Source organism: Salvelinus alpinus, chromosome 23 (assembly GCF_045679555.1).
Source record: "Salvelinus alpinus chromosome 23, SLU_Salpinus.1, whole genome shotgun sequence".
Classification (NCBI taxonomy): domain Eukaryota; kingdom Metazoa; phylum Chordata; class Actinopteri; order Salmoniformes; family Salmonidae; genus Salvelinus; species Salvelinus alpinus.
In genome coordinates this window covers 28,311,542-28,337,846 of record NC_092108.1, presented here as the reverse complement: position 1 = coordinate 28,337,846, position 26,305 = coordinate 28,311,542, and the positions used below count along the sequence as shown (strand labels likewise).

At 39.5% G+C, this 26,305-nt stretch overlaps 1 protein-coding gene across 2 annotated transcripts in view; it reads left to right on the top strand.

The window, feature by feature from the left end:
- LOC139550725 (contactin-associated protein-like 2) overlaps window positions 1-26,305 on the top strand; it is a 96,554-nt gene that overhangs the window by 54,637 nt on the left and 15,612 nt on the right. The window contains exons 8-14 of one of the 2 annotated variants that reach the window (XM_071361822.1): window positions 3,521-3,779; window positions 19,597-19,746; window positions 21,572-21,734; window positions 24,023-24,129; window positions 24,373-24,492; window positions 24,737-24,852; window positions 25,197-25,281. In XM_071361822.1, coding sequence (XP_071217923.1) covers window positions 3,521-3,779; window positions 19,597-19,746; window positions 21,572-21,734; window positions 24,023-24,129; window positions 24,373-24,492; window positions 24,737-24,852; window positions 25,197-25,281 — 1,000 coding nt within the window. The remainder of the gene's footprint in view (window positions 1-3,520; window positions 3,780-19,596; window positions 19,747-21,571; window positions 21,735-24,022; window positions 24,130-24,372; window positions 24,493-24,736; window positions 24,853-25,196; window positions 25,282-26,305) is intronic. The other variant, XM_071361823.1, reaches the window with a different exon arrangement.

Below are 26,305 nucleotides of genomic sequence, written 5' to 3'. Positions count from 1 at the left end.
CATTTTTCAAAATAAAAGCTTGAAACTATGTCTAAAGCCTGGTCACAGCCTGAGGAAGCCATTGGAAAAGGAATCTGGTTGATACCCCTTTAAATGGAGGAGGGGCAGGCAACGGAACAGGGATTTTCCCAAATAAAAGGCACTTCCGGGTTGGATTTCCTCAGGTTTTCGCCTGCAAAATCAGTTCTGTTATACTCAAAGACAATATTTTGACAGTTTTGGAAACTTTAGAGTGTTTCCTATCCTAATCTGTCAATTATATGCATATTCTAGCATCTGGACCTGAGAAATAGTCCGTTTACCTTGGGAACGTTATTTTTCCAAACATAAAAATTCTGCCCCCTAGCTGAAAGTTAACCTAATTCCGAGTAAAACTACACACATCATCAGATTATAATTTTATGATTCTAATCAATTTAATACAGTTATAATGTTTCAGAGTGGAATTATTTTATCATTATCTTTCAACATATACATTATTTTATCAGCTACCTGTATTTGACATTGTGTTGTTATTTTGCTGAACACTAGATGGTTTAATTTTATTTCTGGAAGTGAAACGAGGCTACTCAGGTGAGAAAAAAACTCTACCCAAAATATAATTGGACTGTTTGAAAATGTGAATTTAATTTTAATTTTATTATCAATAAAAAAACATGTGAATCACATTTTTATTTGGCGTACCCCCGATGGCATTGCGTCGTGGGAATACCTGGTCTACCGTATCAAAAGCTTTGGCCATGTCAATAAAAATAGCAGCACAACATTGCTCAGAATCAAGGGGAATGGTGACATAATTTAGGACCTTTAAGGTTGCAGTGACACATACATAACCTGAGCAGAAACAATATTGCATACCAGCGAGAATACTATAGACACCAAGAAAGCCAGTCAGTTGATTATTGACAAGTGTTTTCCAAAACGTTTGATAAACAGGGCAAAATAGATATTTGCCTATAACAGTTAGGATCCGCTTAATCTCCCCCTTTAAATAAAGGACGCACCATGGCTGCCTTCCAAGCAATGGGAACCTCCCCAGAGAGGAGAGACAGGTTAAAATGTCAGAGATAGGCTTGGCGGTGATTGGGGCATCATGAACATTCTATTGAAATGGTTACTTGCATATTGGAGTCTTTTGTTAAGACATGTAGCTAGCTAGCTAGCTAAACAGTGAACCATAATCCCAACTCATAACGTTACTACCATGCATGAATCTGCAGGTAATGTTAACTAGCAATGAAAATGGCTCTGAGATACAAATAATATTACTACACATCATACACGTAACATTAGCTATCGAGACAGCCAGCTAAAGTTAGCTAGCTACCTAACAGAACACTTTAACTTTAAATGAAAATGACTTTCTGACCATTAGAAACGTGTCATTTCTGAAAATATAGCTAGCTAGACTATCTTACTCGTGTACATGGATAGACGCTTCTTCCTCTCTGTCACGGATGCCATGGTTGCCCTTAGTTTGAAGATGTCATCTGGAAACAGGTGTTTTATACAACAGCTTTCTGTGTTCTCTTTTCGACTCCCTCTGCATATTTGCAATCAAACGGCAGAAGTTTCTCCATCTCCCTAGCTATCATACTCTAATTCCACAGGGCATTCCACTAATTTCAACTCTATCTCCCAGAAAGTGGAGAGCAACACTTTTGCAATTCTACTATGTGATATCTTTTTTTTAAAAAGCACCTTTACCGAATTACCTACACATACTGGCCAGCTCATGTTATAGACAGAAGCTTGCTACATGGCAGACCAATCCAAACTCATCTCTCAGCATGTCCCATTATCTCAGACAATCATGGCTTAGCCTTTGTTATTTTGTTGCTTTGACAAAGTTATTTCGGGAAGATTATTATTAATTTAGTGTGATTAGTTTACTTAGTGATTAGATTCATTTACGTCTATCTCTCATTTTAAGGTCAACCCTGTTACTCAAACTAAACTCTTTAATATGGTGAAACTATTCCTTTTAAAATATTTATTTGAAAATAAATATTGAACATCTACAGTAATAGTCAAATGATAGTGTAAAAACAGGTGAGCTGGTTTTACTCTTTTTGGCCATTTTCTGGTGTTTTGTGGTAAGAATCTGAACGGGTCGAGCATAACACGTCAACCCATAGATAGACAGGCAAGACATTTTTTAACAACTATGTTTTTGTGGTAAATCTTGCATTAATTTGCCCCTCCTTGTTGCATACAACAAGCTTCCAAGGGGATTCATGGCTGATTTAACTAGTAATTACCAGTTGGAGGGCCGTTCAAGTGGATTTTTCCCGTATGTGGTAAATTCCCACTTCCCACTTGGTTACGAATTCACCATAACACCGGTAAATCATCCACTGTAGAGCCGTATAATACCACTCATTGGAAGCGCAAGATCTAGACCTACACTTTGACATAGTGTCTTTGTTTAAATCGATAACTAACTAAAATAAAAACATATTAGAAAAACCTCTTGAGATGGGGCATGTCTTTTATTAAGTTGGACATGTGCTCTTTATGACAATGTTAAAATTAGGTGAAATCAAAAGGTTAAAAAAAAATCACAAAATTGGCTTTGTGGCCCAAAAAAAATTCTCCATTGATCAATACATAATTTAAGAAGCCGAATTAGGAACCACTTTGGCCACCCTATAGACTAGATGTCATAGCCATGCATTTCTGGAATATTGTCATGCATGCATATGAGCAAAGATGCAAATGTATCTACATGCATCTCTGGAATACATTTAAAGCATTACATTCATTTTAGCAAAGATGCAAAAATGTTTATTATGTGTCGTTAAATATATTGCAATGTTTTTATCTTTTCGTTTGGGAAATGTTGAATAAAAAAGTATTCCATGCAATGGGATCGAACCCACTAAATGTGTCAAGCTTCAGAAGTCCTCAACGCTTAGCACAGGACAATTACTGCTCAGTTGTCAATGGTATGTGATGGTGTGTGAGCCATTACTGTGCTGAAGTATGGATCCAACCATTATTATTGATTTCACTTCTTATGTGCCTCTTAGCTTGTTTTTTTCCCTGTGAGCATGTTCCTTGTTGTTGAATTGCATGCTTTGTGTTCAGCACAAATAGAGGGAGAAAGGTCAGCTTCGATAAGAGAAGCCAAAATAGTTTTTTGTCAAGTGCTGCTGTATGATGAGTGATTTTCTGTGTCTCTCTGAAATAATGCAGGCGCTTGCATTAAACCGCACAATGTACATTTAAAAAGCACCTTAGGTTTTCTGATGCGCCTCTTATGCAAAGTATATGCTAACTATGTTTATATGGTTGTGCCAATGTCTTGAGCTTAAATCAACAGGGAAAATCTGCCCTAATTTATAGACCTGTTTGCTATCTTAAAAGCACCTAAAAAATTGTATAAATGCAAAATATATGCTAGCTTTGTTTATACGTTGTGTGAATAACATTTTTGTTGTTGTTGCTAAAGTCAAGAAGGAAAAGCTGCCCTAACTTGTAGACCCATGTACTATTATACTTTCTATCCACCTTACAGAGGAACCTGACGTTCTCCTGCAGCGAGACACACTCCTTCCCCTTGTTCTTCAACGCCACCAGCTTCCTGCGTCTTCCGGGGCTGCCGGACAGTGACACCCTGTCGGTCAGCCTGTCCTTCCGAACGTGGAACCCCAGCGGTCTGCTCCTCTACACGGCCCTGGCCGACGGTGTGGTGGAGGTGGGCCTCACCGAGGGGAAGGTCACTGTCTACATCAACGTCACCCAGAAGAAGAACACGCGCATAGACATCTCCTCAGGTACGGTCTAGTTCAGGCCTCTCCAACCCTGTTCCTGTCGGTTTTCAATCCAATCCCAGGTGCGCTAGATTAGGGTATGAACGAAAACCTACAGGACGGTAGATCTCCAGGAACAGGGTTGGAAAGCCCTGGTCCCGTTAGTACTGCCATGCTGACTAATGCACTACAGTAGACCTGTTAATTTAGCCTGAAGACCTTCCCCTCCCTTGAAAGCATTAATTGCTTCTCTCTATCGATCTGGGGAGGCCTTCCCCAGGAGGGTCTTCTGTAGCTGAATCTCTGTCTGTTAGGCCCTGTCTGTTGGGCCCTGTCTCTTAGGCCCTGTATATGTTTGTATTTTTGTCTTTAATATTACAGATAGATTGAAAGTTCTGTACATTTTATTGTTTGCATAATTTATTTTCTCTATACATTTTTCCTCCAACTCTAATTGGAGTAAACTAACAGACAACAATATTTCTACTGCTACTTACAGCTATTTTGCTCACATCTACAATACCTGTAGTTCAATAATTATACATATATTCCTAATTTCCTTTTTCTTCAAGTGCTGGATATTCACGCACAGCGGGCAATCCACCATTTATTTTGATTTTAACTCCAACCCTTTGATGTCCACAGATTAAACCATCTTTCCAGTATAATGCCATTTTGCTATTTACTTTTGCTATACAACTCTCCATTTTACTATGATGTCTTACAAGGCTCCTGAACCTTCCTATTTGTAACATTTCTACCGATATTGCCCTAAAAATATATACTTTACCCTAGAGTATAATGATATTTCCCATTGACTGATTGTGGTTTTTCGGATCCCCTAACAATTTGGTTTGCAGGTCCATCGGAACCCTGATATTATGACATAACAACCATTCCTGGACCTGACTCCAAAAGCGAGCCACCAATGGAGAGTACCAGAAAATAAGTTCTAATAATTCTGTTTCCTCGTGTCTGAACAAGGCTGACTGTTCAATGCCCCATATATTGTGCATTATTTTTGTATGTGCCTACCAATTTTTGTTTTACAGTGCCTTCAGAAAGTATTAACACCCCTTGACTTTTTCCACATTTGGTTGTTTTACAGGCTGAATTAAAATGGATTTAATTGAGATGTGTTGTCACTGGCCTACACACAATACCCCATAATGTCAAAGTGGAATTATGTTTTTAGAATGTTTTATTTTTCTTCAGTCAATAAGTATTCAACCCCTTTGTTATGGCAAGCCTACATAAGTTCAGGAGTAAACAGTTGCTTACCAAGTCACATAATACGTTGCATGTGTTTAACTTTATTTTTGAATGACTACCTAATTTCTGTACCCCACACATACAATTAACTGTAAGGACCCTCAGTCAAGCAGTGAATTTCAAACGCAGATTCAACCACAAAGACCAGGGACGTTTTCCAATACCTCACAAAAAAGGGCACCTATTGGTAGATGGGTACAATAAAATAAAAAAACAGACATTGAATATCCCTTTGAGCATGGTGAAGTTATTAATTACACTTTGGATGGTTTATCAATACACAAAGATACATGCGTCCTTTCTAACTCAGTTGCCAGAGAGCGCTCATGGATGGTGACTTTAAAACAGTCCCAGAGTGTAATGGCTGTGATAGGAGAAAATTGAGGATGGATCAACAACATTGTAGTTACTCCACAATACTAATCTAATTGACAGAGTTAAAAGGAAGAAACCTGTACAGAATAAAAATGTTCAAGCATAGTGGTGGCTGCATCATGTTATGGGTATTCTTGTAATCGTTAAGGACTCGGGAGTTTTTCAGGATAAAAGAATAAGCAGACTAGAGCTAAGCACAGGTAAAATCCTAGAGCAAAACCTGGCTCAGTCTGCTTTCCACCAGATTAAAGACTCAGCTCTAATCGCTGCTAAAGGTGATTGTAACATGTATTGACTCGGGACTTGAATACTTATCTTAGTGGGGCGGGGGGTTATTATATGTATTTTTCTTCCACTTTGACACGAGTATTTTGTGTAGATCATTGACAAAGAAAAGACAATTAAATCAATTTTAATCCCAATTTGTAACACAACAAAATGTGGAAAAAGTCAAGGGGTGTGAATACTTCTGAAGGCACTGTATTCGGCATTCGACCTGATGCCAAGGATTTGAGACAACAAAAAACCAACTGACTTGAATTTTATACGGTATTGCTGTCAAACCTTTAGACTTTAAGTTAAACAAATATGTTGTATTTATTTATACTAAGCCATTTATGATTTTTATTGGGTGTCACACTAATTCTTAAATTTCTTCTTTCATCAATTGTCTCTTCCAATTTTGTGGCTGAGCTATGAGGAGTTGGTTATAATTTTGTATTGAGCATACACCTCCATACACTGTTAGTTGCTTGTGCCAATTTACTGTTCTCGTTTACAATGGCCTTAATAAATAATTTTATTATTGTACATTTAAAAATAAATATTTAAATGTTTTCTCTATCAGTATATTGGAGTTTAGCCATATAATTTGTTGTAATACTAGATCTGCCTTTTCTGGAAGATGACATTTTAATTGTAGACAACTCTGTATGTGTAATGAATACTCAGGGAGAAAAATGTGTAGATTCACGAGCAGAGGGCGGCACATGTTTATTAAGCCTTCGCAGAAGGCAGGAATTGTGGTCACAGGCAGGCAATGGCCAAACACAGGTAGGCAGTCACAAACAGACAATACCCCACAACCATACAAACAGAAAGAACTGAACTAAATAGGGAGCTGATGAGACCAGGTGAGAAACGAACACAGGTGAAATCAATGAAAAAAAGAAGAAAAAAAAGTTCCAGAACACAAATAAACAGGTGTACGTTCAAGAACACAAAGAAAAAGAACACAAGGTTGACAAAGAAAAGCAGAACCTTACAGTATGACTTAATTTAAAAAGGAGCATACTTTAAACAGGGATCCATTGTCGATCCACTGAAAATGTTAGGTTTTAATCTGAAAAAAGTCAAAGAGCCCACTCTTCAACATAGGATGGACCTCTCTTAGTGGCTTGCTAGAAAACAAATTTGGATTTAGATACAATGGAGGCTTTAAGAGAGGTTTAATGCCTTAATATTAAATAGTTCTAACCTTCCAAACTTATGTTTGTTATATAAGTATGCTCATTTAACTTTATCTGGTTTGCCATTCCAAATAAAGAGAAAAAATAAATCTTGCATGTTTTGAAAATGGATTCCCCTGGAGTCAGTAGAGCCATGAATAAATATGTAAACTGCGATATCAGCAGAGAAATAATCAGGGTAATCTTCCCGTAAATGGATAAGTGTTTCCCTCTCCAGGGGTTCAAGGTTCTATATTTTTTGCTAAGTTTTTGATCAAAATGAATTGTTGCAAGATTGCTGAACTTTTCCTGGATATGTACACCAAGTACATCGACTTCACCATCCGCCCATTTAAATCGGGAGACCATATGGCAATCTAACGTTTGTATCTTTTAGAGACCCAATATGTAATATAGTACACGTATCATAGTTGGGTTTTAGTACAGCGAAAATAGAGAAATTATCCAGGTCTTCAATGAGACCCTGCAAGGTTGAAGATTGAGGATTCAAGAGAGAACTTGATTCATCGGCGTACATTGATACTTGTGTCTCTAATCCCTTAATAGTTTGCCTCTTAATGTTATCATTAGATCTGATTTTTAAAGCTAACAATTTAGGGGGCTACCGAGTGGTGCAGCAGTCTAAGGCACTGCACCTCAGTGCAAAAGGCGTCACTACAGTCCCTGGTTCAATTCCAGGCTGAATCACATATGGCTGTGATTGGGAGTCCCATAAGGCGGCGCACAATTCGTCCAGGTTTGATCAGGGTAGGCCATCATTGTAAATAACAATTTTTTCTTAACTGACATGCTTGGTTAAATAAAATGTCCATAATATATAGGTAAGGTGACAGAGGGCAACCTTGTTTTACACCTGTTGACAATTCAAAGTTCTCCAAGAAGTAACTGTTATGTTTGTTCCTTATATAATGACAAACCGGGGCGTAGGTTTAACTACTTTTAATGAACATATACTTCAGCTAGAAAACTCCATGTTTAGCCATGCAAGGCATTCTTTAACCATCTCCCGCGCCCGCATAGCCTGCTGGGTAACGTAGTCTAAATGTTATTAACACATAACAACACTTTCCTTTAAAAGAAAACTACTTTTCTATGTAACTACACATGTCACGTCACATTTGTTTACTCAACCTGCATAACATGCAATTTTCAATAACACACATTTCTTTCCCAAAAATGTTTTTCCTTAAAAGAAATTATATATATTTTTTCAACTAAATATAGTCTGTCCAACAATACTCTATTGTGGCTCTATTTCTTTTCACATTAACAAAACATTCAGTCCAGGTAAGTGTCTTGCACTTTTGTCGTGTCGCTGTTTTTGTTTGTCTTTCTGTTTTTCCTTTGCGAGTTTGACTTTGTGAGCACCTCTGGGTGTTAGCAAGTCCTTATGGATGGGTAGGTTGGTTCTGATGCGACGTGCCATCAACATTTGTGCAGGTGAAAGTCTGTTCTGCAGCGGTGCGCTGCGGTAGATCAGATTTTTTAGGAAATGCTCCTTTCCATCGTGTGCCTTTTTCATCAGACCTTTGACAATTTTGTAGTAGGGTCTGTTGGGTACTGGATGAGGCATTAGCGGCTCTGCTTGCTGCTTTGGCCTGTAGGTCAAACACAGTACACATGAAGCAGTGGTCTGGCTGATTTCCTGGTTCATTCTTGGCCAGTACATTACTTCTCGTGCTCGTCGTTTGCATTTGTCCTCACCCAAGTGGCCCCCGTGTATTTTCTGTAGCATTTCTTTGCGTAGTGTCATGGGAATGACACTCTTGTTGCCTTTGAACACTATGTCATCCACAACGGTGAGCTCTGCTCTGCACATCCAGTAATCCTGTATTCTCCTTGGACAGTTGTTTTTCTGTGCAGGCCATCCTATCAGTGTTGTTTCTTTCAACTCTGTCATTGTTTGGTCAGCTGCGGTCTCCCTTTTGATCTGCTCCATTCTCTCAGAAGACACAGGAAGTGATGCTACGATCATGTCGACGTAGGCCTGAATCTCAGTGTTCTTCTGTGTGTCGAAGCTCTCCTTCTTGTCGACTGCTCGAGAAAGAGTGTCGGCGGCGAACATTAACTTTCCCGGGGTATAGATCATCTTCACATCATACTTTTGCAGTCTGATCAACATTCTCTGGATTCTCATTGGACAATCATTCAGTGGCTTAGACATGATTGACACCAATGGTTTGTGGTCGGTTTCTACTTCGAAGTCTCGTCCGTAGACGTATTAGTTCTTTCTCTATTTGTGCATACCGTGTCTCTGCGCCTGTCAAGGCTCTGGACGCATAAGCGACGGGTTGCCATGTGTCGTCATGCTGTTGCAGAAGAACTGCTCCCAGGCCAAACTGTGACGCGTCTGCAGAAATCCTTGTGCTTTTCTCTGGATCACAGAACCTGAGCACGGGCTCTTCTGTGATTGTCTTCTTTAGGTTTTTGATGCAGTTTTCCTGTTCATGGGACCATTCCCATTCATTTTTCTGTTCCAGAAGACATCTGAGTGGAGCAGACTGTGCTGACAGTTGAGGTATGAACTTTGCAAGGTAGGTGATCATGCCCATGAAGCGTCTCACATCGTCCTTGTTCTTCGGGCGCTCCATGTTGTTGATGGCTGATGTTTTCCTCGGGTCTGGTTTGACTCCGTCCTCTGAAAGTACATCTCCCACGAAGGTAAGTGTTTTCACACCAAACTCGCATTTGTCCTTGTTTAGTTTTAGGTTGACTTTCCGTGTCAGGTCCAGCACTTGTCTCACTCTCGCATCGTGTTCTTATTTTGTGGACCTCCAGACAATGATGTCATCTATCATAGTCTCCACTCCTGGAATGTGCTCGAAGATCATGTGGATTGTCTTGTGGTAGACCTCTGGCGCTGAGAGAATCCCATATGGTAGACGAAGAAATCTGTACCTGCCCTCAGGTGTGTTGAATGTGCATAGCCTTGAGCTTGCATCATCTAGCTTCATTTGCCAGAATCCTGATGAGGCATCAAGCTTACTGAACCACTCTGCTCCAGCAAACTGCAACATTATCTCTTCTCTGGTTGGCAACTTGAAATTATCTCTCTTGATTGCTTTGTTGAGATCTCTCGGGTCTAGACATATCCTGAGATCGCCGTTCTATTTCACCACAATAACCACTAAGCTTACCCAGTCTGTAGGTTCATCCATTTTTGTGATGACGTCCATCTTTTCCATGCGTCCGAGTTCCTCTTTGAGCTTTTTCCTCAGTGCAAATGGAACTTTTCTGCATGCATGCACAACTGGAGTAATTTTGTCATCAGTACATATTTTGTGTTCTCCTGGTAAACATCCAAGACCCTCAAACACATCCTCATACTCAGCCAGTAGTGATTCTTGGTCATTTTCAGTCTGTGATGTCACTACATACACTCTTTTCAACAAATTGAGCTTTTCACATGCATTGATTCCTAGAATAGGCTGTACACTCTTTTCCACAATCAGCAGCTGTGCTCTGAACTGTTTTCCTTTGTGCTGTAAAGTTACTATGCAGCTACTTTTGACTGGTACGTTCTCCCCAGTATAACCAGTAACCTTAATTTTCACTGGGTGTATTTTGCTCTTCACCTTCAGTGTTTTGTAGTCATCCAGCGACAACAGGTTTACCTGTGCTCCAGTATCAAGCTTGAATGGTATTATAGTTTCATTCACAGTCAATGGCACAATCCATTCAGCATTTACTGCATTGCATATTTCCACAGAATCAACAAAGAATTCTTCCATCTCCTCGACTGTGTGAACCTTTTTCTTTGTAGCCTCAGCTTTGCAGCATTTTGAGAAATTATTATTTTTCCCACAGTTGTTACATGATTTGCCATATGCAGGGCTTTTTTTTTTGCTTGTGGATAAATCCACATTTTCCACATGTAGTGTTTTGATTTCTCTCTTTTGCTTGTTTTTGTTTTGTAAGGCGTTGTGTGTTGTTTATTGCATACACTGACATCTCATCCCTGCACAGCTCTTTAGCTTGTGCTCTGGTGGTTTCAGCTGCTCGACACATATTCACTGCTTTATCCAAAGTTAAATCTTGCTCACGCAGCAATCTCTCCTTGAGTCCATTATCAAGTATGCCACAGACTATCCTGTCTTTCACTGGTGAGTCTTTCAGATTTTCAAATTCACACGTTTTGCTCAGTGTGTTCGGCTCAGCCAAATACTGGTCAAAACTGACTCCCTGTTTCTGATCATGAGAGAAAAACTTGTATCTCTCAAACGTGACGTTCTGGCTTGGTACAAAGTACTCCTCAAATTTAGCCATTAGCACAGTCAATGTCAAGTTTGCCTCGTCTTGCTGAAAGCTATTGTAAATGTCCAATGCATCCTCTCCAATAACATGCAGAAAAATGGAAGCTTTCAATTTGTCATCATCTCCCCCTGCACCACTGGCTGCTAGGTAGATATTGAATCTCTGCTTGAAACGTTTCCAATTGTCAGCTAAATTGCCTGTTAACGGCATAGGAGTAGGAGGACTAAGCCTATCCATGACGGAGAACAGGAACAGTGTCAATTTCTCTTACTTCACAGTATGTTGCTTATCAACTTGCTCGTCAACAGATTCCAATGCAGCCTCGCTCTCGCTGCTGTCACTCTCGCTGCTGCGGCTCGTTGTCCTCGCTCTTGCAAGCTAGCATCTTAGACTACTCACGTCATTTGACTTGTGGTAGAATGTTCACTTTTTGTCGCGGAAATTTGCAGAGCTACTCCTTTCTTTTCTCTGTCTCTTCATAGCGACTACCAATCTGACACCATGTTATGTTTTAATGAACATATACTTCACCTAGAAAACTCCATGTTTAGCCATGCAAGGCATTCTTTAACCATCTCCCGCGCCCGCATAGCCTACTGGGTAACGTAGTCTAAATGTTATTAACGCATAACAACACAGTAACCGTTATTTATTATTTTACATAAAGGATTGTTGTACATTACTTTTACCCATTTTATGAAAGATTATCCAAAGTTGAAAAAATCCAGGCACCTATAAACAGATTCTAGACGTACTGTATTAAATGCTTTCTCAAAATGTGCTAAAGGGATTATACCTGGTTTACTTCTATTCTCATAGTTTTCCATTATTTTAGTAGTTGTCTAATGTTGTCTCCAATATATCTTCCTTTTAAGAATCCCGTCTGATTGTGATGAATAATGTCCGGTAGGACCTTTTTTATTCTATGAGCAATACATTCAGCCAAAAGCTTATTTCTCTCTAATTTTGTGCACACATTTGTTTATATCCCTGTTAGTGAGCGTTTCTCCTTTGCCAAGATAATCCATCCACCTGACAGGTGTGGAATATCAAGAAGCTGATTAAACAGCATGATCATTACACAGGTTCACCTTGTGCTGAGGACAATGTAAGGCCACTTTTAAATGTGCAGTTTAGTCACACAACATTATTCCACATATGTCTCAAGTTTTGAGGGAGCAAGCAATTGGCATGCTGACTGCAGGAATGTCCACCAGAGCTGTTGCCAGATAATTTTATCTTAATTTCTCAACCACAAGCTGCCTCCCAATGTCGTTTTAGAGAATTTTGCAGTACGTCCAACTGGCCTCACAACCACAGACCACGTGTAACTAAACCAGCCCAGGACCTCCACATCAGGATTCTTCACCTGCGGGATCGTCTGAGCAGGGGTGGAGGTGCTGTGGAGTATTTTTGTCTGTAATAAAGCCATTTTGTGGGGGAAATCTTTTTTTTTTTTTTTACTATACCCCCTTTTTCTCCCCCAATTTTGTGATATCCAATTGGCAGTTATGATCTTGTCTCATCACTGCAACTCCCCTACGGACTTGGGAGAGGCGAAGGTCGAGAGCCGTGCATCCTCCGAAACACGACCCTGCCAAGCTTCATTAAATAGTACCCGCAAAACACCAGTCTCAAAGTCAACAGTGAAGAGGCGACTCTGAAATGCTGGCCTTCTAGACAGGGTCCCTCTGTCCAGGGTCTGTGTTCTTTTGACCATCTTAATCTTTTCTTTTTATTGGCCAGTCTGAGATATGGCTTTTTCTTTGCAACTCTGCCTAGAAGGCCAGCATCCTGGAGTCGCCTCTTCACAGTTGATGTCGAGACTGGTGTTTTGTGGGTACTATTTAATGAAGCTGCCAGTTGAGGACTTGTGAGGCGTCTTTCTCAAACTAGACACTCTAATGTACTTGTCTTCTTGCTCAGTTGCGCACCAGGGCCTCCCACTCCTCTTTCTATTCTGGTTAGAGCCAGTTTGCGCTGTTCTGTGAAGGGAGTAGTACACAGTGTTGTACGAGATCTTCAGTTTCTTGGCAATTTCTCACATGGAATAGCCTTCATTTCTCAGAACAAGAATAGACTGACAAGTTTCAGAAGCAAGTGCTTTGTTTCTGGCCATTTTGAGCCTGTAATCGATCCCACAAATGCTGATGCTCCAGATATTAAACTAGTCTAATGAAGGCCAGTTTTATTGCTTCTTTGATCAGAACAAAAGTTTTCAGCTGTGCTAACGTAATTGCGAAGTGTTTTCTAATGATCAACTAGCGTTTTAAAATGATAAACTTGGATTAGCTAACACAACGTGGCATTGGAACACAGCAGTGATGGTTGTTAATGGGCCTATGGAGATATTCCATAAAAAATCTGCCGTTTCCAGCTACAATAGTCATTTACAACATTAACAATGTCTACACTGTATTTCTGATCAATTTGATGTTATTTTAATGCACAAAAAAATTGCTATTCTTTCAAAAACAAGGACATTTCTAAGTGACCCCAAACTTTTGAACAGTAGTGTATATATACACTATATAGTGTATATATACACCACCAGTCAAAAGTTTGGACACACCTAGTCATTCAAGGGTTTTTCTTTATTTTTACTATTTTCTACATTGTAGAATAATAGTAAAGACATCAAAACTATGAAATATCACATGGAATTATGTAGTAACCAAAGAAGTGTTAAACAAATCAAAATATATTTTATATTTGAGATTCTTCAAAGTAGCCACCCTTTGCCTTGATTACAGCTTTGCACACTCTTGGCATTCTCTCAACCAGCTTCATAAGGTAGTCACCTGGAATGCATTTCAATTAACAGGTGTGCCTTAAGTTAATTTGTGTAATTTCTATCAGTTGTGTCGTGACAAGGTAGGGGTGGTATATCAAGCTAGTCGTCTTGATTACTTTCTTATGTCATTCTCTCTGGCACCAAAAGTTTAAAAAGTGTTGATAGGGGACAGAATGCGGTCGGATCATCACATAACTGGGATATACAGTTGAAGTCGGAAGTTTACATACACCTTAGCCAAATACATTTAAACTCAGTTTTTCACAATTCCTGACATTTAATCCTAGTAAAAATTCCCTGTCTTAGGTCAGTTAGGATCACCACTTTATTTAAAAATGTGAAATGGAGTCAGAATAATGGTGGAGAGAATGATTTTTTCCAGCTTTTATTTCTTTCATCACATTCCCAGTGGGTCAGAAGTTTACATACACTCAATTAGTATTTGGTAGCATTTCCTTTAAATTGTTTAACTTGGGTCAAACGTTTCGGGTAGCCTTCCACAAGCTTCCCACAATAAGTGGGATAAATAAGGAAATTGAAGGACTAACAGTATAGTTAGATAGTAATAAAAACTGTACCATAGAGGCACAGAATAAGTTAGAGGAAAAACTAAAATAAATGGAGGAACTTATTCAAGAAAGATCCAGTGAAATAATATATTGTAGAAATAAAGCGAACAGGATGAAATATGGGGAAAATGCACAAAATTATTTTTCAGTCTTTAACATAGAAATGCTACCAAATTATGTTTTATTTAAACTTGTTACAAATGATAGAGTCACGCATGAGTCACCAAACAATATTTTGAAAGAGGAAATAAAGTACTTTTAGGATTTGTTTTCGTTTCAGTCTCCTCCATCTCCACTAACCGAAGCTAATTGTATGGATAATAATGTAAAATTAACATCTGTAAGGAAAGACTCATGTGAAGACCAAATTACAGAGGAGGAACTTCTTGATGTAATTAAAGCCTTTAAATCTGGGAAAACTCCAGGGCTGGATGGCATACCAAACTTTTTTGATATACTCAGAGGACCATTATTAGCATGCTTTAACCACTCCCATGTAAACGGTAGATTAACAGACACGCAACAAGAATGTCTGATTTCATTATTACTGAAACAGGATCCAAGTGGTATATGTAAAGATCCAGTCCATTTAAACAATTGGAGGCTTCTTACACTTCAGTGTTGTGATGTAAAAAAAATTGCTAAATGCTTGGCGCATAGAATTTTAAAAGGTATTGTCAGATATTATTAGTCCTAATCAGACAGAGTTTTTACATGGACGATACTTTGGAGATAATATAAGACAAGTACTGCAATAGAATACTATGAAATATTGGGGAAAGCAGGCCTGGTTTTCATAGCTGATTTGAAAAGGCTTTTGATAAAATACAACTGGAGTTGATATATTAATGCCTGTAATATAAACATTTTGGAGAATCTCTTATAAAATGGGTTAAAGTTATGTTTAGTAACCCTAGGTGTAAAATAGTAAATAATGGCTACATCGCAGAAAGTTTTAAATGTTGAGGAGTAAAACAAGGTTATCCACTATCGGCATATCTATTTATTATTGCCATTGAAATGTAAGCTGTTAAAATTAGATCCAACAGTAATATTAAGGGATTAAAAATCTGTGGCTTAAAAACAAAGGTGTCATTGTACACTGATGATTCATGTTTTCTTTAAAACCACAATTAGAATCCCTCCACAGCATCATAGAGGATCTAGATTATTTTTCTAGCCTCTGGATAAGTGTACTATATTACGTATTGGGTCTCTAAAAAATGCAACTTTAACATTACCGTGTAGTTTACCAATAAAATGGTCTGACAGGGATGTGGACATACTCAGTATACATATCCCGAAGGAAAGAAATGATATCACTCCAATACATTTTTATAGAAAGTTAGCAAAAATAGATAAGATCTTGCTACCATGGGAAGGAAAATACCTGTCTATTTGTGTTTCAGTTTCTTGGCAATTTCTCGCATGGAATAGCCTTAATTTCTCAGAACAAGAATAGACTGATGAGTTTCAGAAGAAAGTGCTTTGTTTCTGGCCATTTTGAGCCTTTAATCAAACCCACAAATGCTGATGCTCCAGATAGTCAACTAGTCTAATGAAGGCCAGTTTTATTGCTACTTTAATCTGAACAGTTTTCAGCTGTGCTAACATCATTTCAAAAGGGTTTTCTAGGAGTGATGGTTGCTGATAATGGACCTCTGTACGCCTATGTAGAGATTCCATAAAAAATCTGCTGTTTCCAGCTACAATAGTCATTTCCAACATGAACAATGTCTACACTGTATTTCTGATCAATTTTATGTTATTTTAATGGACACAATTATTATTATTATTTTCAAAAACAAGGACATTTCTAAGTGACCCCAAACTTTTGAACGGTAGTGTGTATATAGATATATATATATTAACCCCAAAAATATATGGGGTATTGGAAATGATGCAGACAATTACATTGATGGAAGCAACAATCTATCCGCAATATTAAAGTTGATCCACCACCTGAAAAAAAAATAGTAGGGGTGCTATACAGAAGATAGCCCTATTTAGTAAAATACCAAGTACATATTATGGCAAGAACAGCTCGAATAAGCAAAGAAAAACGACAGTGCATCATTACTTTAAGACATGAAGAACTTTGAAAGTTTCTTCAAGTGCAGTCTCAAAAACTAACAAGCGCGATGATGAAACTGGCTCTCATGATGACTGCCACAGGAAAGAAAGACCCAGAGTTACCCCTGCTGCAGAGGATAAGTTCATTAGAGTTACCAGCCTCAGATTGCAGGCCAAATAAATGCATCACAGAGTTCAAGTTACAGACACATCTCAACATCATCAACTGGGCTCCCGAGTGGCGCAGTGATCTAAGGCACTGCTTCTCAGTTCAAGAGGCGTGACTGCAGTCCCTGGTTTGAATCCAGGCTGCATCACATCTGGCGGTGATTGGGAGTCCCATAGGGCGGCGCACAATTGGCACCAGCATTGTCCTGGGAAGGCCATCATTGTAAATAAGAATTTGTTCTTAACTGACTTGCCTAGTTAAATGGAGAGAAAAATACATAAACAACTGTTCAGATGAGACTGCATGAATCAGGCCTTCATGGTTGAATTGTTGCAAAGAAACCATTACTAAAAAACATCAAGAAGAAGAGACTTTGCTTGGGCCAAGAAACACGAGTAATGGACATTAGACAGGTGGAAAATTTGTCCTTTGGTGTGATGAGTCCAAATGTGCATTTTTTTGGTTCCAACCACTGTGTCTTTGTTAGACGCAGAGTAGGTGAACGGATGATCCACAGCATTCTGCAACGATACGTCATCCCATCTGGTTTGCGCTTAGTGGGACTATCATTTGTTTTTCAACAGGACAATGACCCAAAACACACCTCCAGGCGGTGTAAGGGCTTTTTGATGGAGTGCTGCATCATATGACCTGGCCTCCACAATCACCCGACCTCAACCCAATTGAGATGGTTTGGTATGAGTTGGACCGCAGAGTGAAGGAAAAGCAGCCAACAAGTGCTCAGCATATGTGGGAACTCCATCAAGACTGTTGGAAAAGCATTCCAGGTGAAGCTGGTTGAGAGAATGCCTCAGATGTGCAAAACTGTCATCAAGGCAAAGGGTGGCTACATTGAAGAATCTAAAATTAAACTTTTTTGGTTACTACATGATTCCATATGTGTTATTTAATAGTTATGATGTCTTCACTATTATTCTACAATGTAGAAAATAGTACAAATAAAGAAAAACCCTTGAATGAGTAGGTGTGTCCAAACTTTTGACTGGTGCTGTATTTTTCAATTAATATATCAGTTTCTCCGTTATCATGCCTTAATTTGGCAAAATTAAATAAGAAAAAGGAAGGAAGGGAGAGAGAGAGAGCAACGGAAATGAAAGGACAGCGTGCTTACAATTTCAGCATCTTAGGCTCTATAACATTTTATCTCTCCCAGTCTTTTTTCATATTTGGCCATTTAAATTCATCCCATCTACTCAGGCCTTTATAGCCTGTCTGCGAAGGGAACATTCCATTTTTTTTTCTTCAGATCATAGCAATCATCATGTTGTTCTGTTCCCTTGTCAGTTCGTTATTTAAAGAAATAGATCATGTCTATAGCCTACCAATGAATGGGTTGCCATTTAAGCTGCATAGCCAATAGTCATTAAAGTGTTATTCATTTAGACAGATCGCTTGAGTGGTACTGTGATTGTCTTTTCAGTAGGTGTGTGAGTGAAGGCATTAACAACACATACCTTTCTCTTTTGTGTTTGATGTGGTAGGGTGTAATAGTCAATCTTCATTTCAGTTGCCTAAACAGTTCAATAGTCCAGTGACCCATCTGTGGTACATTGTCTTTAAGAGGCTGTCCTAGTCTATGCAGTTCATTCAAATCAAATCAAATTTTATTGGTCACATACACATATTTAGCATATGTTATTGCGGGTGTTCCTAGCTCCAACAGTGCAGTAGTATCTAACAGTGCAGTAGTACCTAAAAACAGTTCACAACAATACACACAAATCTAAAAGAATGGAATTAAGAAATATATAAATATTAGATTAAGCAATGTCAGAGTGGCATTGACTAAAATACAGTAGAATAGAATACAGCATATACATATGAGATGAGCAAAGCAGTATGTAAACATTACTTAAACTTTATTGAAATGACTAGTGTTTCATTATTAAAGTGGCCAGTGATTCCAAGTCTATGTATATAGGGCAGCAGCCTCTAAGGTGCAGGGTTGAGTAGCCAGGTGGAAGCCTGCTAGTGATGGCTATTTAACAGTCTGATGGCCTTAAGATAGAAGCTGTTTTTCAGTCTCTCGGTCCCAGCTTTGATGCATCTGTACTGACCTCGTCTTGTGGATATTAGCGGGGTGAACAGTTCGTGGCTCGGGTGGTTGATGTCCTTTATGATCTTTTTGTACTTCCTGTGACATCAGGGGCTGTAGGTGTCCTGGAGGGCAGGTAGTTTGCCCCCGGGGATGCGTTGGGCAGATTGCACCACCTTCTGGAGAGCCCTGCGGTTACAGGCGGTGCAGTTGCTGTACCAGGTGGTGAGACAGCCCGACAGGATGCTCTCAATTGTGCATCTGTAAAAGTTTGTGAGGGTTTTAGGTGCCAAGACAAATTTCTTCAGCCTCTTGAAGTTGAAGAGGCGCTGTTGCGCCTTCTTTACCATACTGTCTGTGTGGGTGGACCATTTCAGATTGTCAGTGATGTGTACAGTGTGAGTTTAAGGGTTAAGCCAGCTTCAGCCTCCTCCACACGTTTGCCCAGTTCAGTCATGTCAGTTCATATTTTTTTGACATTGGATATTTTCTTCATATGCTTAGACAGTTTCTCATTGCCAGTGCAAATTTCTGTTAGTAGTGACTCTAAACTCACTTTAGTCGAGTCAGTAGCTACTTGGTCCATGGTCGTGTTGTTTGTTTGTCTCCATTTCTCAATCTAGTGTTTGCCATAACATAAGAAGGATATTTTAGTAAAGAGAGGGAATGCCAAACAGATCTGTATATCATAGTCTTTCTCAGAATTTATTGTTGTTTTTCTGATGTTTCAGTAATTGCAGTTCTCTGCTTATCACCCACCGTAACTGTGATTCATGAAGCCATATTGTTCTGTCTGTGGTCACTGTTAAGGTTCGGGGCTCAACGACGGCCAGTGGCATAACGTCTATCTCCATGCTCTGGAGAACTGCGCCATGCTGACCATCGATGGTGACGAGGCGTCCACGGTCAGAACGGTCATTCCCATTCAGATTAGAACAGGGGGCCAATACTACTTTGGAGGTATTTACACAGATGGTCTATAACAGAACCATATAGCTCTATACCGGACAGGTATATGGCTCTGGGCCCGATTTCTCAAAAGCATTTTAAGGCTTAATTCATCGTTAGAACCTTCATAAGAGCATCTTTACATTCTCAAGCCGTTTCCCAAACCCGTCTTTATTAACGTTGCACTTCAAATCGCTTGTAATCTAACGCCTGCCTCAGACCACTTGTTGAACAGCTGAGTGCATCGTTAAATCACCGTTTGTCCTCCCGCGTCACTTTACACACAGGAAATATCTGCTAAACATAGAATGAAGATGTTTATCTGTCTCTCTGTGACCGCCGAAAACTTCCTAATTGAATATAAATAGCCTAAAAAGTGTACATATAGGAGCAGAAGGCATTATACATTAGATATGCACACTTGCAACGCGTTTCAACTTCTAGTTGGAATCTTTCAGGCAGTGTGAGGAAGATTCTTGAAGTCGAAACGTGTTGCCGTTGTGTATCCTGATGTGCACTGCTGACTGCTCCTATATGTATTATTTTGTAAATATATTCTGTTAATTCTGCCTACTCGTCTTTCTTGGATTACCTGCCATTTAGGGGCCTACCGTCCCACTGCCGTCTCTCACCCTGCAATGCATCGTTAAAACACCTGTAAGCGATGGAATTTAGGTTTACAAGTGTTTTAACAATGCATCGTTACTATAACTCAGATGCATTTCCCAAAACACCTCCTAGTGAGAACTTTCACTTTCGTACAAGCTTGTTTTTATATTGATAGGATTGAAACAGTGCTGCTATCAGATCAGCTTTCTTCATTCACATTTTACATTCACATTAGAATTATAGCCTATATGGCTGCAAATATTGAGACAGTTTATTCCAATGCTTAGCCTACCCTATAATAATAAACTATCGTAGATTTGGCATATCATTGCGCACATGTTGTTACATATTAAATATTAAGGAAAAAATTTGACAGCCTACAGTTAGCAAAATAGAACTCAATGGAATGAACATGAAATTGATTTTAATATGATTTCAATATTGTCCTATGTAGTCTATAGGCCTACTGTATTCAATACTGCATTCATCTCTGTTTTTATTTGAAGCATGGTATTATCTTTTGCTTCTTTGTAACAATTGCAAAGACATTGGCAACTTTGGATTTGTAGTCATCTTCGTTCTGAAGTTGTCTGCGGTCACAGAGAGACAGATACACATCTTGATTCAATGTTTAGCGGAGATCTTATGTGTATAAAGTGACAACACACTTAGCTGTTCTACTAGTGGTCTGAGGCGTTAAATAACAAGCGTTTTCAAGTGCAACTTTAGTTAAGATGGTTTTAGGAAAAAGCTCTGAGATTTAACAATGCGACTATGAAGGTTCTTACAATGAGCATACCCTTTAAATGCTTTTAGGAAACCAGGCCCTGGTCTATAATGTGTAAACCCTTGTAATGGGCTTGTTACTTACTTATTCATGATGACATGTCTATAATTCAGTCTGACAAACAGTCTTGTGATTTATTGTGTGTACAGTACATGTTTTTGTGTGTTTGATGGCTTTGTAAGAAAATCCTCTTTGTTACATTTGATTGGTTGCCTTTTTGTTTTCTTTGTGTTTTGTTAGCCTTTAAAGTTGTTTCTTTTAAGACAGTGTCTTAAATATTGAATGAAACTCTTCCCTAATGATTCAAACCAAAACACAACACTCAGAATTAATGTTGCTTAATAGTTGTAATGTATCTCTAGAGTTTACTTTTCAAACAGAAAGCTCTGTCTTGATCATATGGTTAACTTTGGATTCTTTCTCCCTCTTGTTCTCATGCAGGCTACTTCCTGCGTACCAACACTCCCCCTGCCCAGCGCTCCTTCCAGGGCTGTATGCAACTGATCCACGTGGACGACCAGCTAGCTGACCTGGTGGCGGTAGAGCAAGGCAACATGGGAACCTTTGAGAATGTCAGCCTGGATATGTGTGCCATCATAGACAGGTAATATTCTATACCATTCCCCAAAGATCTTATTGAGCTTGATAATCTAAGCAGCGTATAAAAACCTACTGTAACATTACCTGAGGGGCTGGTTGCTCATGGGCATGCATTACACAGTCTTTTCATAAAGACGGTAGGTGGCCCATCAAGATCAAGAAAGCATCTCACACAGCGAGAGGCAGGGATCAGAGGATCACACAAGGCTTTCCTAGTGGATGTCTTAGTGTGCAATATCTGTGCTCCTGCTGGTAAATGCCTGTGTACACAAGCACACAGCCAAACAGGCACACATCCCCAATGCAAAACTCATCAAAACAATGAAGTGGAAAAGCTCTGTTGCTTCTCCCGAGATATGGAAATGCAATTTTAGCAAAAGGTTACTCAGTCCGCCTGGAGAATTTGGACATGCGCTTACATTCTTATCAAGATAAGCACATAAAAAGTATTCTCACAGTATGTTGGTTCACTCCAACACATGGTTCTGGTTCATAATTGGAATCTTATCTCTGCTTCTTATTCTCCGTTAGTGATTAGTAGTCAAACTGTAGATCCCGTTATTCCAACCTTTTGTGCTGGAATTGTTAACGACACCCTTTGGAATGTCAGAGGGAGACATTTTCAAGACCGCAAAAAAAGGTTCTGGACGGTCATGCAGATTTGTTTTCAGCTTAACGTCCTTAGTCAAATCAAATGATATTATTGTTCTAGGGACATTTGTGTAATATGTACGTATGATAAATCCATTTATGGCTGAATACTCTTGATGTGTAGTTCATTTGACTGATCTATTATGGCAAAGGTTATCCGATACACCAGATTTTCTCTCCTATTAAATAGGAACGTTCCAACATCATTGCCCTGTGTAAATTTAAAGGATTGTGGTGATGAAATCCTCATTCTAAACTATGCTAGCAGGGGGAGTTCAACTAACTTCAAAGGGAACTACATGTTACCACAGCCCTTTGATCACACCAGCAGGTTTAAGGAGGTCCTGAACTGGAAATGGACTAAGAGAGTACAGTGATACACCCTAACGTTCACCATGAAGTGGTATCAAAAATACATGAAACAAAGGTCACAAACCTCCTCACAGCACCGTGTGTTGACTGATTACTGTCATGACACGGCGACAGCACGGTAACATCCTCTGTTGTCTCACAAAGGTCAACGTATTTCAATTAGATGTCTTCTTGTTGAATTTGATTTGAAGAAGTACCAAATGAATGTATTGTTGTGGTAATTTCCTGTATTACTAAATGAGGAGAGTTTACAAACCACACACAAGTCAGAGTTATATCTAAACTTCATCTTTAATTATATGAGCTTCACCATAGCCCTTTGACTCTCAGATCAATTCAGTGTCTATAAATGATTTCTGAGAGTGCCTATAAGAGAATACAAAGACCTTTTATAGCCAAGATACACCCCTCTCAACTTACATGACGAACCACAGATCTCAGGAACTTCACAAAGGGCCTTTTACTTGAGAGAGGAGTATCCCATAGCCAGATAGCATTAGCTATAAATGATCGTTCAGTTTGGTCTCTAAGACGAGGTTCTAATCTTGTTCTTGGTACTTCATAGTACCAAAACATTACCTCATCCAATGGCATATATCAATTGTCAACTTTAGATACTCCCATCTCAAATACACCCCCTCTTCTCCCCACTCCTGGACAAACTCACTGAGGGGAGTGACTTCTAGGTCATATACTATCTCAAGATTAGTGCAACATCAGAGGGGTAATACAATGGTTCCAGACACTGCCATACTCCTCCCCCCAATGAGAAAAGGAGGGAGTGACTGGCGTACAGACATTGTGGAGCCCTTCACATTGTTTAACAGATACATTCACATATGAAGACAATGTTCAAACCTGACCTCTCCCTTTCTGATATTCCTGCATATTACCAGACATATAAAAGACAAGCCTGACCTCTCCCCTCTCTGGGCCCCAAGTGACTGAGCCCTAGCTGAGAAGGGATAACTGCAACTGCCAACCCTATAGTCCAAAAGGAGACATCCTAATGACAAGTATCTCACATAAGCATATTATATAAATAAAACATCTTGTTTATCTATGTTACCTAACTAATTCTAATTCATTTCCAATTAATTAGTTTTTTAGCGTAAATTATATTTGAAATATGCACTCTATGAAAGTTCTTCCTATGTTGTCCTATCTATTCTCTTCTGACACATCTGTAGTTTCACAAAGGTCAAAGTAGTTAAATTAGAGGTCACGTCTGCTTCTTCTTCATGTGAGAATGATCTCCCCCCCACACAGATGTGTCCCTAACCACTGTGAACATAGAGGCCGCTGCTCTCAGACCTGGGATAGTTTCAGCTGCTCCTGTAACGGGACAGGATACACCGGGGCTACATGCCATACCTGTAGGTATCCTCCCCTTCCTCCTCCTCCTCCTTAGCCTATCAAGACATCTTCATCTATGGTCTGTCATTATTCATACCCTCAGGGACCCATCTGAAATGTCAGTCACATTTTTGCACATCATTCACCTCCCTTACAAATGGGGAAACACCTGGATTTGTAATGATGAATAAGTCATTCTACTGCAATGTCAGCTTCATAATAGATGTGGTTTCCTCTCTCGCGTATGTATTCCTCCTCTCCAGCCGTGTATGAACAGTCCTGTGAGGAATACAAACACCTTGGTAAAACATCTGGCACGTACTGGATCGACCCTGATGGGAGTGGTCCTGTTGGCCCATTCAAAGTCAACTGCAACATGACTGGTAAGAGTACCTCTCAATAAGACTCAAGATGAAAATCAACCTAACCATCTCTGCGTCTGATGATTTTGTCCCATCCCAGCGGGCCAATCATATTAAAATGACATCATTATAACCAGATTACAACCTAATCTGGTATCATTGCAACCAGTTTTGACTGCAGGGATGGCTCTGACCCACATTTAATTATTCACCTGTAAATATTGTACTGGTTTGTTGATGGTGTTGTTGACTGTGTGTGTTGCAGAGGACAAGGTGTGGACGACAGTGAGAAACAACCTGTCTCCCCAGACTTCAGTGACTGGCTCAGACCTGGAGGGGAAGGCTGTGCTGCAGCTCAATTACAACATGTCCACAGAGCAGGTAACCTTATGACCTTATGACATCTTCACCCATTGAATCATTCATGAAGGAACCATCTCAATGGGAAAGAAATCTGTATTTTATCAGTGGGTTTAATGGACCAGGATGAAGCCTAGTTTCGTACAAAAAAACAATACTCAATGGAGAAACTCTATATTTTCAGTCTAGAGAAACCAGCCCTATGTGTATTTTCTATGTATTTTGATGTTACAGCCGAAGACACTAGCTAGCTACGTTGTTTATTAAAGATGTTCTCACTGTATTTTCACTCAGCTCCACTAATATTACTAAATGTTATGCATTCTGCATTGCTTAAACCCTATTTTTTTATCTCCCTACGACAGGTGACAGCCATCACGGGAAGTGCGGAGTACTGTGAACAGCATGTTGCCTACGCCTGCCGAATGTCTCGACTGCTCAATACGCCAGGTAAAGAGAACATTGGTGTTTGTATGTTAATTGTTGTGTACATCTGAGAATATTTTAAGGATCTGTTTCTATTGGACAATACTGTAGTATCCTTTCCAACAAAGACACAGCAATTTAGGCATCTGGAGAGAGAAAATGGCAATAATATGTTATCTTCTCTTTCCCCTTCCCAGTGTTTGTTATTGATGAATGTCCATTTAGGTGTTGCTAAATTGTTTAGCCGATTGTTATTAGCATTATGGCTACACGTGAAGAATACTCTTATCTATTTGATTTGGCAAGTGTTTCACGAGATGTGAAGGCAAGCTGACGTACATTAGACAGCGACAAGCTGACGTACATTAGACAGCTTGTCTCTGTCGTACATTAGACAGCGACAAGCTGGCGTACATTAGACAGCGACACAGCAGTTGTCATCCCTTGTCATTACTCATAGAATTGAGCCAAGCGTTTATTGCAGTGGCTCTGAGGAATACTACCTGTGATAAATGGAACTGGTTTATTCCCTTAAGCCAACCGTAGGGAATATTAAAACTGAAATTCCATGACAGCCACAGAACCTAAAAGCTTGCCAGTTTCTTCCAACAATGTAGTGTTTTATTTTTTACCTTGTTTGATTTTTATCTCATCTGGCGTTATCAAGCAACAGCCCGTTCCCCCTGAGGGTCCATAGAGTTCTGAGCCTGAGGTTTTGTTAGCAACAGGGTAGCCCCAGCTCCCAGCCTCTAGAGTAGACACTGATTTGTGCATCACTTGGTGTATATGTGCAGCATGACAAGCTTTCATCATGTCCTTTGAATGTGTTAGGATCTGAGACAGGGGCCTGACTGACTGGAGACGTTGACAGATAAAACCCACACATCATTAGTGTTCTGGTGAGCTCTGTACACCTTGCTGCTCGACAGCCGTTTAGCATGGTGAAAGGGAGCGTGTTGGTTGGCAGGATCAGTGAGCTGAAAGAGACGAGGCGTCAGAAATTCCTGGTCAGAGCTGCTGGTCGGTGGTAGTACCTCTCCCTCATTTG